The sequence below is a fragment of the Bos taurus genome, chromosome 10 (assembly GCF_002263795.3).
Source record: "Bos taurus isolate L1 Dominette 01449 registration number 42190680 breed Hereford chromosome 10, ARS-UCD2.0, whole genome shotgun sequence".
Taxonomy (NCBI): Eukaryota; Metazoa; Chordata; class Mammalia; order Artiodactyla; family Bovidae; genus Bos; species Bos taurus.
In genome coordinates this window covers 89,049,688-89,067,500 of record NC_037337.1, presented here as the reverse complement: position 1 = coordinate 89,067,500, position 17,813 = coordinate 89,049,688, and the positions used below count along the sequence as shown (strand labels likewise).

Genomic DNA, 17,813 nt, shown 5'->3' with positions numbered 1-17,813 from the left:
GGCACAGTGACCTGGCCAAGAAGGGAACTGGCTGAGGCCACCCTTGGAGCAGTCAAGTAAACCAGGCTGGGCGGCCCTGGCTGCAGAACAGACATCACAGCCCAAGGGTTAATATTTCCTCTTCTGAGAGCTGTCCTTGCCCTCCCTTTGGAAAAGCAGAGAGCAGCTTTGGAATAGGCTCCATTTAACAGGAAGGAAGGATACAGGCAGGGAGGGAAGGAGGTGAGTGCAGAGGCTTTCTGAACAAATGAGTTTTTATGAAAGTTTGCTTTCATAAGGCTTAGGAGGGGCTTCCCTGGTGGCTCAGATGTAAACAATCTGCCTGTGATGCAGGAGACCTGGGTTGGATCCCTGGATTGGGAAAATCCCCTGGAGAAGGGAATGGCAACCCACTCCAGTATTCCTGCCTGGAGAATCCCATGAACACAGGGGCCTGGTGGACTACAGTCCACCAAGGCGAGAGGAGTCAGACACGACTGAGCGATGAACACTTTCACCTCCCAGGCTTAGGAGATGGGGCCTCCCCAGTCCCCCTTGGCCAGTTGCAAACCACAGTGGCACCAGATCGCTTGGCATTCAAGGTCTCTCATTAAATACAGCCCCCCGCCGTCCACCCCCACCCAACTCAGCCTGGCAAACCAGCAGGCCAGGCTTCCAGGAACTCTCTGCGACTTTGCTCACCCTGTCTACTCAGATCTCAGCAGACACCAGTTCCTGACTCAGACCTGAGCTCCACCAGGCCACATCCTAAGATCACTGAAGCCCCAGGTGTCCCTGGGCAAGGCCCCATCCCCTCCTTCTCACCTCTGCTTACACAGAGTGTGTTAGTCACTCAGTAGTGTCTGACTCTTTGTGACCCCATGGACTGTAGGCTGCCAGGCACCTCTGCCCATGGGATTCCCCAGGCAAGAATACTGGAGTGGATTGCCATTCCCATCTCCAGGGGATCTTCCCAACCCAGGGATCGAACCTAGGTCTCCTGCACTGCAGGCAGATTCTTTACCAGCTGAGCCACCAAGAAAGCCAGCTAGTGTAAAACAAAAGGGTTCAATACTAAAGTAACTGAATGCTAAAATATTAGAAATCATACAACTGATAGTTCACTATCACAAACGTCTAGTGGGGAGATGGAGGTAATATTGCCAATTAAGGGACTGAAGCAATTTGTGCTTTTTCTTAAGTCTTTATCCATCCTCTGGCATTTAAGAGGTGGATCTTCATGACTGTCTTGATTTATGGTCTGTTTACACGGAGGGTAGTCCCAAACCTCCCAATCGCTGTCCCTGAGGATCTGTGTCTCCTGAAGCCACCTTCATTTTCTGAGATGTCACTAGAAGTCAGCAACCTCATAGCCTTACAGCTGTGGGGGGCAGGGGGAGCGGTGGTCTCTAAGCCAATTATCCTGAGAGTGACCATCCCCAGTCCTGGCAGTGGGCTCGGAACACTGCAGAAATTAACCTGACAATCAAACAAGGCAGCCTTCCCAGGGGAAGGACAGTGGCACGCGAGACTTTTTTTTATAAATACACAGGTTTCAACATCCCTGAAAATAGCGAAGTAACCTGAGAGTCTAACTTTCGCACGCTTATTGAGCACCTACTGCAAATAGAGACGTTACTTTGCCAACAAAGGTCCGTCTAGTCAAGGCTATGATTTTTCCAGTGGTCACATATGGATATGAGAGTTGGACTATAAAGAAAGCTGAGCGCCAAAGAATTGATGCTTTTGAACTGTGGTATGGGAGAAGACTCTTGAGAGTCCCTTGGACTGCAAGGAGATCCAACCAGTCCATCCTAAAGGAAATCAGTCATGAATATTCATTGGAAGGACTGATGCTGAAGCTGAAACTCCAATACTTTGGCCACCTGATGTTAAGAACTGACTCACTAGAAAAGACCCTGATGCTGGGAAAGGTTGAAGGTGGGAGGAGAAGGGGACAGCAGAGGAGGAGATGGTTGGATGGCATCACTGACTTGATGGACATGAGTTTGAGTAAGCTCTGGGAGCTGGTGATGGACAGGGAAGCCTGGTGTGCTGTAGTCCATGGGGTCGCACAGAGTCGAACACAACTAAGCAACTGAACTGAACTACAAACCAGGACATCTGCACTTCCTATGAGTTGGGCACATATTTGAGAGGCCAAACGGGCCACTGAGTTGGAATTCTCCTCACGGGGACGAGAAGAGGGGAGCGGAACTATAGCCATCTTGCCCAAATCAGAGAAGCCAACACCTACATAGGCCTAGGATCCAAGGATTAAAAGAAAAAGCATCCTTCGAAGTAAGCTGATGTTGACTTCCTGACACATTGCTACTGCTGGAGGAAGAAAGTCACAGGATTTTACTCGAAGCACCAAACCCCAGTCAACATATGGCAAGTTCTACAGGACAGAGAAGGGAGCAGGGCAGAGATCTGGCATAAGAGCTCACATGGGTGCTCTCTGAACTGCAGAACAGAGATGATGGGAGCTCCTAGAGCTCTCCTTCCAGACACGGCTCCACCCGGAGGAGGAGAAGTTACAGGCCAGCAGTCAGCTGATAAAGATGCACCTCAGGCCAAGTACACAGGACGAGATGACACCAGAGGTATACTTATATGATGAAGAACCTGTCTGGTCTTTGTCCCTTGGTTGCTCCTGGAAGATGACCTCTCAATCCCTGGACCTTCTTTCTCTCTTCATTTGGCTGCACTGGGTCTTAGTTGCAACATGTGGATCTTTAGTTGTGGATCCAGTTCCCTAACCAGGAAACGAACCCAGGCCCCCCAGAGCCTGGAATCTTAGCCACTGGACCGCCAGGGAAGTCCCAATCCTTGGACTTTCTTAGTAATGGGGGGGGGGGGGGTGGAGGGAAGAGGGTCTGGAGATTTTATTCAGTCATCTGGCTAATGATTCAATAAATTGTGCTAATACAACGAAACCCTGATAAAAACTGTGGACACTGAAGTTCAGTGATGCATCTCTGTGCCAAGAGGGTCCTTCCATGGCAAGAACCCAGAAGCTCAACACACAGGACCCCCCAGACCTCACCCTGAGTGTCTCATTTGCCTGATCTCAAGTGTAGTGCCTTCCTGAGCTCTGTAAGTCATTCTAGCAAATTATCAAGCCTGGGGGGTAGCAGGTGGTAGAAACTCCCAAATTTGTAGTCAGCTGGTCAAAAGTACACATGGGCTGGGGACCCCAAGCCTGCAGTGAGTATCTGAAGTGAGAGCAGGCTCACGGGAAAACTGCGTCCTTAAGGGAAGAGAGGCTGCACTCACTCCAGGTCGTCTACATCAGAATCGCACTGCAGCAGCACAGGGGTGCAAGGCCACCCTATCTTAGGCCTGAGGAACATGCAGGACTCAGTCTGACTTTTCCAGGGCTTTTGGTCTCCTTTACCCACCCACTGCGCCCAGTCCACTGAAAATCCAACTTCCTCTGAAGTCAGTGTTAGAGTCACTATTCAGGCGCATATGACAGCCCAAGGAGCAGGCGTAATTCACACGGCCAGCATTGTGGAATAAACAGCAAAGCAGGGACCCTCATTCAGCAACTGTGCGACTTCAAGCAAATGACTAAATCTCTCTGAGCCTCAGTTCCCACCTCCGTGAGATGAGGCTAATGACCCTTCACCCTCATAGAGTTGATGAGACAAATCAATGACGCAACTTACTTACAAAGGGTCCAGCATATTCTCTCACATGTGGCAGGCACTCACACATCAAGCCCTCTATTTTCAAACTGCCCTGTACCCCAAACTGTCTCGGCCTCTCAGCTCTCTGGATAACTGTTCTGGCAACATGCTGATGTTTTAGATCCCAAGGCAGCAGGAAGCCAACCATTAAACCAAAAGTGAAAAGCAAGTAACCATTACCTTGAACAAAAAGGACATTTATATTTACTTCAGTGGCTATAAAAGACACCATAAAATATAATATGCAGCATGCATCCTCATGATTCATAGCAGATCTTGCAGATTATTCTCTCAGGTCCCTGGGTGCATCCAACTGGTCACTAAGAACAATTAATTCAAAGGGATGGCAAACCATCTCTGGTCAGTGAAAAATCTGCTTGTTGTATTATGAATAAAGAGAACAGAAAATGAGATTCAAATTTAGGATTTTTTTTTCTCTACCCTCATGAATGAGGTGAAGTAAGATCAGAGAGATTCAGACACAATTACCGTGAGCCAGGGTGCTCAGTGAGAGCTGGGACCTGCTGCATCTGGGGTCATAGGGACCTGGAGACTACGGACACAGAAGATGGGCAGGGGGCAGGCTGGCAGCAAGGTAAAAGCAGCATCTGGCAGGTCACCAGCAGGTTTCAGAGCACAAGCCCAGCCACATGACTGAGGTTTAGACAACAGTCTCAGGAATGGGGATATCGAATGATGAATCTGAGGGCTAAGTCAGGAGCCAATCAACAGAACAAGGGAGGTCCCGGGTCATAGGGGTTGAGGGGAGAATCCAGGGGAAGCAACGTCAGAGGTTTCTGCTGAGCCTCTGAGTTCTTGGCCTTCAGCTTCCTAACAGTGGCAACCAAGATCTGTCTTAGAAAGGAAGAGAAATATACAAGAATCAGAAAGTGGACGCACAGTGGAAGGCTGGAAGGATTTCGGGGACAAGAAGTCAAGCAGATCACAATGGCACGTGGCATCCGCGGCCACTCCTACCTCGTGGCCTGAGTGGACTCACTCCCCACCTGGAATAAATGGCCTGCTGACCACGCTCTTGCCCTGAAGCCCCGAAGTGGTTTTTATTGAATCACAGTACATAAAGTCACCAAAGGGGTCACCACGACAGCTGTGAACTCACAGCTGCAACAGAACCTGGCCCGGGGGCCAAGCCACCCCAGGAAGGTTGGCACCTCCAGGGAGGGATGGCTCAAAGAAAGAAAACTCTTCTCCAGCAGTTCAGGGACCAAGCCCCTCTGCAGCAAAACCAAACGTCTGGCAAGTTAGATGTGCCCTCGGTGGGCTAAGTAGTCCATCTTGACCACAAGAAAGGTGAACAGAAGCAGGTGGGGCAGGTATCCAACCCAAAGGCACAGACGGAGAGCGGGAAAGCAGACCGTGGTGCCTTCCCCCTGGGAATGGCTGGAAACCCTCCCAGGACGTGGCCTGAGGCCCTGAGACACAGGCTTCACAGGAGAGGACTTCCAGAGGTGGAGCATGACAGGGATCGCGGGGCTCCACGGGGCAGAAACGGGGCAAGCGGGTGGAGACACGACGGAAGAATGAGGGGTGAAGAGACCCCTCAGCCGCGGCAGGGGCCACCGCCGGGCAGGGGGCAGCGCGTCCACTCAGTGTGAAGCAGGCAGCAGCCAGCAGAGCAGAGCCCAGACCCAGCCAGTGAGCCTCAGCCCCTTCAGGTGCAGAACGAGCTCCTGAAGGTTGATCTTCCATAAGCTGACGGCCTCCCTCAGAGAGATCCGGGCCCTTCTGAAGAGTGAACAGGTCTTCTGCTTCTTGTGCCTACAGGAGGGGTGCGAAGGAAGAGAGAAGAGACGCAGAGTTGAGACGAGCAGCGGCACTTGGAAAAACGGAAGGTGGTGGCTCTGCCAAGTCACCACTCCGCCTCCCCCAGGAGACAACGGCTCCTGGTCACGCGATCAGACCACTGCCCAATCCGGGACCAGAGGAACTCAGCTGGTCTACAGGCGTTTTCCAGGTAAGTGGGGTAAGTAAAAGCAGATGTTGCACACCTCATCAAAGGCCTGGAGGACCCGCTGGGTATCATGTTCCAAAGTTTCTCTTTTTCCAAAAGTAGAGTTTATATTCATCAAGTCAGAATCCCCCAGACTCAAATGAAAGAGCTCTCCCTAATTTTCTGAGGCTACGAATCACCTGGAAACCTAGTCAAGGTGGTCCTGGGAGGCTGGGGCCATGATGGATTCCACCCAGCTCAAGGCCTTCTGCACCAACAAAAGGACATGATGGAAACTGGTGTTTATGAGGATCACCTACTCAAGACTTTTGTTTGCTTTTTTTTTTTTAGCCATACCACACAGCTTGCAGGACCTTAGTTCCCCAACCAGGGACTGAATCTAGGCCCCAGCAGTGAAAGCACCGAGTCCTAACCACTGAGCTGCCAGAGACCTCCCAAGACTTCGTTTCCGGAACCTCAGAGGAAGAATGAATCGTGTTCAGCCCTTCCCTAGGCAGTGTATTTTGCTGTAACTCAGTATTTGATAGCGGGTGCATGATGCATGTGGTCAACACTGCCGTCACCTGTTTACCAGAATGACCCACTTGCTGCCTAGGATGGAAGGATGGCTTGAGGCTGACCAGGCCAGGCCTCCCCTCTTGGGTGCGAACACTCAGCCAGAGCATGGGCCTTCCCATGTATATGCTACCATCCAGTAGAAGAGCCTGGGATCCCCATTCCTCTACTACTGCCTCCCTGGGGAAGCACCCTTCCCTTCCTCATCAACACCTTCCAGGATGCTGAGGCATCTGAAAAGACCTGAGATCCTGAGAGAGCCGGCTAGTGACACGTTTCCTGAGTCACAGCCACACTCGCAGGGAAAAGAACACTGGCCTCACTGCCTGGTGGGTGCTGGGGACACAGTCACAGGACCAGGCACAGATGAGATATGAGCCAGGGCATACTGATCCCAAGTCTGGGGACTCTCGGGTGGGACTGAGACTATCAGAAAATGCTGCAGACTTTATTGAGCGTAAGTGTCACGAGGAAAGCTTGCCCAGGAAGGTGAGGTCCCAGAACCCACAATTTTAACCAGCAGAGGTGGCTCTCCTGGACCACCTTAAACATAGCCCCCAAGTGTCAGCCAGTTCCCTGGAGCTGGTTTCTGCCCCTAACTTCCTGCAGGGAGAGCTGGAGACTGGGGAGCTCAGGCCGGGCCCTGGGGGCTGGAGGAGAAAGGGGAGGCGTGCAGACCCCTGGGGTGGATCAGGGAGCTGGGGTGGGGTGGCAGGGGGAGGCCGGAGCCCACACTCACGCGGCCAGTGCTTTGATGCAGCATCGCGACATGTTGAGGAAAGAGCTGGCGCTGGCGCGGGTGCCCAGGGCAGGCCTCGATGCCCCGCAGCAGGTCGTTGGTCTTGAAGATGAGCAGCATCTGGCGTGGCACACGGTTGAGGAGCTGGCTGATCTGGGGGAGGTAGTTGGCCGCGTGGTTGCGGATCTCTGAGTCCTGAACAGAAAGAGGCAGCCTGAGTGGGGCGGGGGGCCTGGGGCGGCAGCAGGCATCCGGGCTGCCAGCGATCGGAAGGGGCTGTGGGGAGGGTCCGGGAGGGAGGGTCTAGCACAGCGGCCTCAGCAGCACTAGGAACCTTCCCGGGGGAGAAGCTCAGCCCAAGCGGTGTTGTAGCCAGACGAACCTGGTCAGGACGTCTCCCCCAACTTCCAGCCCAGCACCGGACACCACACCGGGGCCTCATTTCTACTGCCTCTGCCGTCCTAGCTCCTTGCAGCTGAGGTCACCAATACCCATCCCCCAAGCCCCCAGGCCAGTACCGATGGGGCAGGGAGTCTACCTCCCCTCCTCACCAACTATCTGATGGGTCCCGCCTCTCAGCCCAGGGGTCCACCTTTGTGTTATTCTCCAAGGCTCTGTGCTGGCCACCAATTTTCAGGCCAGGTCAGGAATGACTCTTGGGAGCCGGTACTGGCTGAGTCACCAGTACTGGCTGAGGCCCCCGTCCCTCCAGCCAAACCCAGGCTGGTGCAGTCGAGACCTCTGAGATCCTGACCCCAAACCCAAATCCAAAGTCCTACCCCACACCCTGCCTGACCCGAGCCCCACCAGATCTGTTTGCACAGCCATAGCCCATCACTGTCCTCCAGGCTTGACCCAGCATCAGCCCGCCCATGCCTAAGGTCCTCAGGACCTCGGGGCAGGATTCAGGGCTAGCCCTTGCCCATCCTGGTGGGTAAGTTTCAGGGTCAGTTTCCCAGCCTTCCCCATCCCTGTCATGGTTCTGAGAAGATAACTGCCTCCAGCCAGAGTCCTGAGTATAGAGCGAGGCTCTGATCCCGTCTCAGTCTCCAGGGAAGCAATGATGGCGATGGTGATGACAAGAGTCCATGTGTACTGAGCATCACTAAGGAACCCGGGCCCTCTGACATGCTTGCGTGCGTTAGCTCATCTCATCTTCACAACAACCCTATTAGGTGAGCGTATATCCCCATTCGAGAGGAGGAAGCTGAGGCACTGAGAAGTAAAATAACCTCCCCAAGGTCCACAGCTAGTGAGGCAGGAGTCAAACCCTGGTCATTCAGCTCCCAAGCCTGCACCCTCACCAGCAGGCTACACTGCTTGTCATCTCACAGAGCGCCGTGCAGCCCAGGGTCCTCCCCTAAAAGCCGGGCATGCTGTGCCCACCTCCCAGCAGAACCCCAAGGGCCCCAGAGGCAAGGTGTTGGGGGCATACGGGGTGAAGTCACACCAGGGCCCGGCGGTGCTGCCCAGCACTTTGCCCCGAAGCTGCCTCTGCAGCAGGAGCAGGACTCCAGGCCCTTTCAGGCACACGGGTGCACCGCCAACAACCGCCTCGCTGTGAACCTGAGATGTCCCCAGGCAGGAGCTATCAGACTAGAGCATCTCAACGTGAAGCCAGGCGCCAGGAGCCCGTCTGCCTCCCCACCTCCCGTTCCCTGCTGCTTGCAGGGGCTAAGGCCAGATTAACGCCCCTCTCACCACAGAGGCCCCTCTAAGCGAGGTGGCAGGGGCTAAGGCCAGATCAACGCCCCTCTCACCACAGAGGCCCCTCTAAGCGAGGGGGGCCTGGCCTGGCCACAGCCCCTCTGGACCCAAACGGAAGCCCCTGAGTCCACCCAGGCAACCCTAAGGGGCTATTTCTCAGAGCAGCACAGCCTTCAAGCTTGGCCCCTGCTGGATGCCTACCTGATTGCAAAGATAAAACTCTAACTTAGTTAATATCAACAGGTATCATTCACCAAGCACCTACTGAGTGCCAGGCGATCTTTTCCATCTTTGTGTTTTTAATCCCAACTATAGGCTGTGTGCACGCTAAGTTGCTTCAGTCATGTCCATCTCCGTGAGAACCCATGGACTGTAGCTCTCCAGGCTCCTCTGTCCATGGGATTTTCCAGATAAGAATACTGGAGTGGGTTGCCACTTCCTACTCAAGGGGATATTCCCACCCAGGGACCGAACCCGGGTCTCCTGCGTCTCTTGCACTGCAGGCAGATTCTTTACGGCTGAGCCATCGGGGAATCCCGTAAGACCTGGTACAGCCAAAAGAAAAGAAATAAAAAGCAAACAGACAAAATGCAACTTGGCTCCATCCGCTTCTCTCCACCTCCACCGCCGCACAGTCTCAGCCCCAAGGTCTTTCTACCTGCCTCAGCCCCATGGCTCATCTTGCCCCACTCCAGAGAGAGACTTAACAGAGGGAGTCTGAGCATATCCTTCTCCTGCTCACAAGCTGTCCAAGGCTTTGTTTTGTCCTGGGAAAGAATCTTAACTTCTCCTTGCATGATGCTCTCCCAGTCCAGCTGCCATTCGCGTCTCAGCCCAGCATGCCCCTCACTGACTCAAGACTCCCCAACCTGCCCCCTTAAGCCTCCCTTTGCCTGGTTGCTTTCTCCAAGTCCCTCCTCTGGCTGATGCCTTCCTTTCTTTTATCCATCTGGCTGCACCAGGTCTCAGTGGCCGCACACGGGCTCTTGGTTTCAGTATGGGGGATTCCTTCCCTGACCAGGGATGGAACCCGGGCCCCCTGCATTGGGAGTGCGGAGTCTTGACCACTGGACCACCAAGGCAGTCCCTGGTGCCCTTCTCATCCTTCAGGCCTCAGCTTACATGTGGACTTCCCCGTGACGTCTCCTCTAGAGCACCCCCCACCCCACATCATCACTGCCGCTCTGCTGGCCTCTCCCTGGCACCTCTAACCTGTGATCACGCCATCTACCTGTTTGTGTACCATCTGTCTCCTACCTGTCTCCCTCTGTCACACTGCAAACTAATGGAAGGCCTGTCTGTTCACCACTGGGGTCCACAGGCACTCAGTCCAGCGTCCAGCAACCAAACAACGTTTGTTCCATGACCAAATTTCAGAGACGACGGGGAGGCCCTCTGCATGGGTTATCAAGCAGAATCATACCCCTGTTCAGCAAAAGAGGGAGAGGGCCTCTCTTCTTCTGAGGCGATGCACCAAAAGCTGCGTGAGCCTGGGGCAACCGGCGGTCATCTTTGCCACCAAGTTTTCTGGGAAATGATGGCAACTTAGTGGAAAGCGGAGCCAAGAGATGGCAAGACGTGGCCTGCTAGGGGGACGTTGTTGGAGACTCTGGACCCAGCCATTGCTAAAGCCCCCACCCCAAGGCAGCTCATGGAGGAGGACTCTGAGGCTGAGAGAGGTGATGAGAACCCTCCAAGGGCAGGCCACCAGGAGAAACAGGGGCTGGAATCAGAGCCCAGGGCCCTCTACCACACAAGCAGAATCCAGTCCCTCGCGGCAAGCGTGAGCCCCTCCCCACAAGGACACAAGCCAAGTCTGCACAGGCCTGCCAGCTGACAGCCTAGGAAGATGGGAGGCGATTCCACGAGGAACTGAGACGCCTGGGCAAGAGCTCACCCTGAGCCAGGAAGAATAAGCCCCGCGTCTGGCCCTGCTGTGGGGTAGCGATGAGGACACATACAGAGAAGGGCGCTCCTAGGGCGGGCCTCACCCTGGCCCCAGGGACTCTTGACCCCTGGGGACTCTGGAGCCCTGGGGACTCTCGTCTAGAGCCTGTTCCACCACAAACTCCATAGCATAATAGGACAGAAGCAAGCCTTTGAGCCGGCATGAGGAACTGAAGCCCCCTCCCCACAGGGCACCCTAGATGAACCCCGTGATGGGAGACGGTCCTCAGCAGGAGATAGCAGGCAGTACCAGGCTCACTTATGAGTCAAGTCTCTGGGGGATGCCCAGAAGTCCTGCAGGAGAATGTGGCGGAAGGCTGAAGTCTTGAGAGGGCAGGTCGGAGTGAACATCACGGGGCCCGGGTTATACAGTCAACGAGACCTACTTAATCCTCCAGGTTGACAAGGCCGGAAGGGGGACACAGAGGCACGCCGCTCCCTGTCCCCCAGCTCCCCCCCGGGGACACTGTTTCTCCCACCCCACCCCGCTCCTCGGGCAGGACCTCTCTAATTCTACCCTCTCTACCCAACTCCAGCCCCACCGCCCACCAGCGTGCTCTCAGACCCTGGGTTGGCACAGTTCCACCCTTGGCCCTGCCCCCTTGCCTCCTCGGGGACAGGACAGGACCGGGAGCGGGGGGCACCCACCTCTGTGGTGGTGACAGGAGTCTGGCCGATGCCCTTGTTGACCGAGTCCCAGGACCGGGCCGTCAGCATGCAGGCGAACAGGGGGTAGAGGTCGCCGGCTCCCAGGCGCTGGCTGTACTTCCTCACGCTCTGCATGTCGGTCCAGATCAGCGACTGCCAGAGGCGACAGTAGTCCAGGCGGAACTCTTCCGTGAGCGCCTACAGCGGGGGCAGCATGGCAGGTCAGGGGACAAAGACCTTGTCTCCACCTGGTGTGACCACCGTGAGCAGGGGCGGGGGAGACCATGACACCTGTCCGTTCCCCGCCATCGTCAGCCATCCTTGAAGATCCAAGCACAAAGCTACTGTTGGGTCAGCCTTGGTCCTGGAGAGTGTTAGAGGCTACCACCAGCCCACCAAAATCTACACTCCCCTTTTCTTCCCCCATACAGGCTACCACCAGGCCTTCCTCCTTTTTAGATGTAGCCCTCTGCCTGAGTGCTGACCGATGGGATGTGCCAGAAGCTCCACTTCCAGACCTGGTCTGTGAAAACGTTCCCAGGCATATTCCTCTGAGCCCTCACCCTACTCCTGGGGGCTGGTGGGCGAGACCCTCAAAGAGACCCCGGGAGGTGCAGCCTCGGTCAGCCTCTGCCTGCGGGCTCCTCCACGCACCCCGGACTGGTGTGTAAGCAGGCAATGAGACGTCTGTTGTGTCTGGGCCATCACTCATTTAGGGGCTGTGTCCACCCAAAACTAACGTGCCCAGCATCACTGAGCCTTTCAAAGGAATCCCAGGTTTGGGGATGTGTGTGCAATCAGAGCTCTGACCAGAGGAGTGGAAGACCAGCAGGGAAACCTCGCCAGAACCATTGGCTTCATGGAATCAAACCAGGACCTGGGATCGGCAGGGAACTTGTCAACTCCCGGCAGCAACACACGGCTCACTGGCACCAGCTCTCTGTCCCCAGTTCCAGAGGATGGACTCAGGGTCATCCAACCTCTGTGAGTTTCCCACCCCTCCATGCTTCCCCACTAAACACGACCTCCTCACTGGAGCTGAGTGACCCTGCCCCCTGCCCCATCTAAGCTCATCTGAGAGCAGCTCACCTCCCAGGGTCTGGCTGGCCTGGGTTTCCCTGGGGAAAAGGGATTTTTTTTTTTTTTGGCAGCTGACAAAGTCGATTCACACATCCAGGTACAATCTCATCGACCCCTCAAGGCTGCTGCTAAACGAGGGATTATCATTCTCACTCTGCTGTTGGTGTTCAGTCACTCTGTCGTGTCTGACTCTTTGCGACCCCATGGACTGCAGCACACCAGGCTTCCCTGTCCATCACCATCTTCCAGAGTTTGCTCAAACTCATGTCCATTGAGTCAGTGATGCCTCCAGTCAACTTGTCCTCTGTCACCCCCTTCTGCGGAGGAAGCTGGGGCTCAGAGAGCTTGGAGAGCTCATGTGAGCATGACTTGCACAAAACGATGGCCCTAGGGTGTAGGGCAGCGCCCTCTCCAGCTACCTTGCCATCTGATCCTGTTTCTGTGGTGGACAGGGGAGTTCAGAGGGCTCTGAACCAGGCAGGAGCAGAGCCTGGGGCCGGCCGGTGGGAAAGGGCCCTCCTACCTGGTACAGCCCGTGGTCCAACAGGACGATCTCCACCTTTCCCGTGTCCGGCCGCTTCCGCACCAGCACGTTGCCCGGGTGGGGGTCACAGTGCACGAAGCCGTTGACAAAGATCATCTCGCTGTACATCCTGCCCAGGTGGCGTGAGATCTGAAAGAGAAGGGAGCCGGGTGGGAGCTGCACCGTGCTACCACCTGCCTCAGAGACTGGCTGCTCAGGCTGGCCACCTTCAAGAGGAAGGCCTGAGCAATCATGGTGGAAGCGATGGCTTGAGACCCTGTAGTTCTTGAGTTGACGAGAGAAGCTGATCGCTAATCCGGATTTTCCTAACTTTAGCTCCACGTTCGATTCAGCTGGAACTCAGAAATGTTGGGGGTGGTCCCCAGGCATCTGTAGTTTTTTAAGCGTCCAGGGTGATTTTAACGGATGGCGAGACGGGAGAACCGCTGCTTCTAGGGTTCCTAAAGGCTGTAACACCCACCTCTCCACAGTTCCCTGTTTTTTTGTGAGTCTTTTTCCCTTCTTTCTTATCACTCCCTCTTCACTTTTTCCCCCCAAAGCTGAATGCGGGTTGGAAAGCTGGGTTGGGGGTAGGGATCATTCTCTCTGCCCCTCCTCCAAGGCCGGGGGTGCTGAGTACCAGGGACAGGTGGCCCCAGCATCTCCAGGTCAGCTCCAGGGGCACCTGGAGTCACATGCCCGCCTCCCCTCTCCCTTCAGGCCCCTTTCCCTCAGCAGAGCCCAATGCTAATCTGATTTATGATGTCTGCACAGAAGAAATGACACTGGAGAGGCCATTTAAATCATCCTGTCAGGGCCGCTCTCCCTGCCCAGGCAGCCTCCTTATCTCTACTCCCTTTTTATTAAGCTAAAAGCCTTTTCCCAGCTAGGGAACAGCTGCTGAAGAGAGGCAGACCCAGCCCCACAGATGGTCTGTTGACAGGTTTCCAGGGGACAAAGGGATGCTCATCCCAGGAAGCTGATGTCCTGAGGGCACACACTGCCCTCAGTATCCCTCAACCTCGCCTGGACCCCATGGGCACTAACAAACATATCTCAGCCAGAGGAGAGGAGGGGCCCCCGGGGTAAGGAACACGGAACTAGGGCCTTAAGATAAAGACTCAAGTCCTTTCCTTGGCCTGCATGTGTGTTCAGTCGTTTAGTCGTGTCCGACTCTTTGCAACCCCTGGACTGTTTAGCCCGCCAGGCTCCTCTGTTCATGGGACTTCCCCGCAAGGATGCTGGAGTGGGTTGCCATTTCCTCCTCCAGGAGATCTTCCCAACCCAGGGATCGAACCCATACCTCCTGCATTCTCTGCATTGGTTCCTTGGCCTACAAAGTCTGCTTTGACCAGGCCCAGCCTCCATCCCTGGTCTCAATCTTGTACCACTGACATTCCAGCCATAATTGATCTCTTTCTCTTCTCAAATAACCCCTGTGCCTTCCTACTCTGGTCCTTTGCACATGATGTTTGTTCCAGGAGCATCATTCCATTTCCCCTTCACCTGGTTCACTCCTCTCTTCCTTCCCATCCCAGCTGAGCATCATTTCCCTGGGGATGCCTCCCCTGCCCTCCTAGATTAAACGAGGTTCTCCTGCCATACACTCTCATAGGATGCTGCAGACTGTTCCTTTTCCTTTTTTTTTTTAAACGGTGCTGCTTTTTGTTTTGTTTTCAGTTTTATTTATTTATTTTTGATGGGGCTGGGTCTTCATTGCTGTGCAGGCTTTTCTCTAGTTGCAGCAAGCAAGGGCTCCTCTCTAGTGTAGCCCTCACCTGTGGTGTGCAGGCCTCTCATTGTCCTGGGCTCTCTTTCTTGGGGGCACAGGCTCTAGGGCATGCAGGCTTCAGCACTTGGGGCACACGGGCTCAGAGGGGCCCTCCTGGGCTCTAGAGCACATGCTCAACAGTTGTGGTGCACGGGCTTAGCTGCTCTGCAGCATGTGGGATCTTCCTGGACCAGAGATCAAACCTGTGTCTCCTGCACTGGCAGGCAGATTCCTTACCAGTAAGCCACGAGGGAAGGCCTGTAGTTTGTTTTTTTTGTTTGTTTTTTTAATCACTAGCACACTCTTTGTGTTCTTATTTGATTAACAACCATCTAGCCCACTGTTGTAAGCTCCTATGATGACTGGAACTGATTGTTTCATTACATAGTTTCATTGAGGTCTAAGTTCCATATCATAGACTGGCTCTGTTATCCATCCCCTTGCCTGTAAACAGGCCAAACATGTGAATACAGGACTCTGCCTTCAACATGAGTGAGACCCTGGTCTCTCCACATTTTTCTGAGATGCCACGGTTCTCGCCTCTGATGCTTATCCTAACCCCATTAGTCTCCTCTGAATCCCAATCCATGATAATTGACCTCAAATTCAACCATCAAGAATAATTCTACTTTAGTAACCACAGCTGTCATCCTTATTAAAGGGCCCTAAAACTAAGCACAACTGTTATCCCCATTTTGCAGATTAGGAACTAAGATTCGTCAAAGGTTTAACTTACCCAGAGCTACCTGGCTGGAAAGAAGCAAAGCCAGGATTCAAACCAAGTGAAACCTAGGCTTCTAGGAACCATAATTCTATACTGGCTCACAGGGACATCTGCACTTCTCAATTGAACTTCATGACCTTGAACAAGTTAGTCAAACTGTCAGCTTCAGTAACACAGAAATAATAATAGTGCCACCCTCACAGATGACGGTCGGGCAAATGACAGCATCGTGGTGCTTAGAACCCAGCATGACGCCCGCTAGTGCCCCTGATTCCTCATAATACTCCTGGAGGGGCCGAAGACTAGGTTTCAATGTACCTGTTTGTTTTTTAAGAAGTTAGTTTATTTACTTATTTATCTCTGGCTGCATCAGTTCTGAGCTGTGGCACGCGGGTTCTGAGCTGTGTGGGCTCAGTAGCTGGGGCGTGTGGACTTAGTTGCTCTGCAGCACACAGAATCTCAGTTCCCCGACCAGGGACTGAACCTGAGCTCCCTGCGTTGGAAGGCAGAATCTCAATCACAGGATCACCAGGGAAGTCCCTACTTGTGCCTTTTAAAGGAATGATGGAATGAGGGTTAAAGAGGCTAACTGAAGTCCTGAGGCTCCGACTGTGCCATCAGGGCCCTGCTACCACGCACTCCAGCTCCCATCATTTCTCCTGGGGGGAAAGGAACCCAGTACCTCAGTGTCTGTTGGCAGCAGGAACAGCCTTTGCCCCGTGTCAAGTCTCAGACTCTGGCTGAGATGGGGGGTATTTCCTGGGAGACGGAGCCAAGCCAGAGCCAGTCCCTGGATGAGCCAGCAGGTCCCTACCTCGGCACCCCCAAGAACCCCTTTTAGGGAGGCTCTTGGGAGCTCTATGGAGCCGAACCCTGAAGGGCCGTATCTGCCAAACCAATTGCATTTATTAAGTCATAATTCATTTTTATTTGTCAAGGACGCATATGAGGTCCAATCAGGGCTCCTGATCAGCCCAAGATAAGCAGGGCAGCCAGATGGAGCTGACGGAATTTCAGCCCAAAGCAGAGAAATGACATTTCATTTAGTCTGAGCCAACCTGTCATGGGGAGATGTATGATCTCCTCGAAGCTTTTTGAAATATTGCTGATCGCTATAGGCCCCATATTACGACATTGAGAGGTGGCCCCGAGGGGTCTGGGGACTCAGGCTGGGGGAGCCTTGGCCCATGAGAACTGAGCTGCTGCTACGGGAGGAGGAAGAGCAAGAGGCTGCCGACCGAGGCTCAAATGCAAAGCGTTAGTCTCTCAGTCGTGTCCGACTCTTTGCGATCCCGTGGACCGGAGCCCGCCAGGCTCCTCTGCCCATGGGGATTCTCCAGGCAGGAGTTCTGGAGTGGGTTGCCATGCCCTCCTCCAGGGGATCTTCCCAACCCAGGAATTGAACCGGGGTCTTCTGCCCTGCAGGCAGATTCTTTACCACCTGAGCCACCAGGGAAGCCCTTCCCCATCTGGCTGCCCCTACCTGGCATCTTTCCTTTTGGGGGCTGTTTCTGATGTTCATTTTAACCAGATATCACCTGGACAGGCAGACGGGGAAGGCAGAGACAGGACTGGGGTCCAGCCTGTGCCACTGGCTTCACCCTGGGGCCACCCTAGCACTGCCACTGCGGGCACAAGCAACCTGGCGGCCAAGTCACCTCCCCTCTCAGTCTGGATCTAAGTTCCCTTAGCTGATAAGTGGGACTGGCCCCATCTACTCTACTTCCTCGCAGAGCAACCTTGAGATTCAAGGTCAAAATGTGACTGCACAAAAGGGAACGCACTTTACACAGTATACTATATGACACAAAGATGCTTGCTTTCTATAATGAAGTATCTTATTATTTTAAACTTGGGAGAAAATATACCCATTATCACCATCAAAGAGTAATTTTCAAAAAGTTAAAAAACTTGAATATGGTACAAATATAGACTGAACATGTGTCAGAGGTTGTGAAACTCATCAATACAGGAGCCCACAAGAAGGTAGCTACTGCTAAGTCACTTCAGTCGTGTCCAACTCTGTGCGACCCCATAGACGGAAGCCCACCAGGCCCCACCGTCCCTGGGATTCTCCAGGCAAGAACACTGGAGTGGGTTGCCATTTCCTTCTCCAATGCATGAAAGTGAAAAGTGAAAGTGAAGTCGCTCAGTCATGTCTGACTCTTTGCGACCCCATAGACTGCAGCCCACCAGGCTCCTCCGTCCATGGGGTTTTCCAGGCAAGAGTACTGGAGTGGGGTGTCATTGCCTTCTCTGCAAGAAGGTAGAGCTAGTTCAAATTGAAGATTTTCAGGGACTGGGAATTTATGGGCATTTAAACAGGAATAAGAGGCTAAGATTCCAGGATTAGATACAAAACTGGTTATTGGCTGACTGGGCAATAACGAAATCATAACCTTTGGGTTATCTTTTCCAGTGGGGAGGAGTTATTGGCATCTCTACTGGATAAGATCTACAGGTTGACATATGA

The 17,813-nt window shown here is 53.8% G+C and overlaps 1 protein-coding gene across 1 annotated transcript in view; it reads right to left on the bottom strand.

Annotated features, from left to right (window-relative positions):
* Window positions 1-4,710: 4,710 nt before the first annotated feature.
* ADCK1 (aarF domain containing kinase 1) overlaps window positions 4,711-17,813 on the bottom strand; it is a 131,125-nt gene continuing 118,022 nt past the window's right edge. The window contains 5 exon segments of the mRNA NM_001076895.2: window positions 4,711-5,453; window positions 6,941-7,012; window positions 7,014-7,135; window positions 11,243-11,440; window positions 12,846-12,995. Of these exon segments, the coding sequence (NP_001070363.2) occupies window positions 5,282-5,453; window positions 6,941-7,012; window positions 7,014-7,135; window positions 11,243-11,440; window positions 12,846-12,995 (714 nt within the window). The 3' untranslated portion in view covers window positions 4,711-5,281.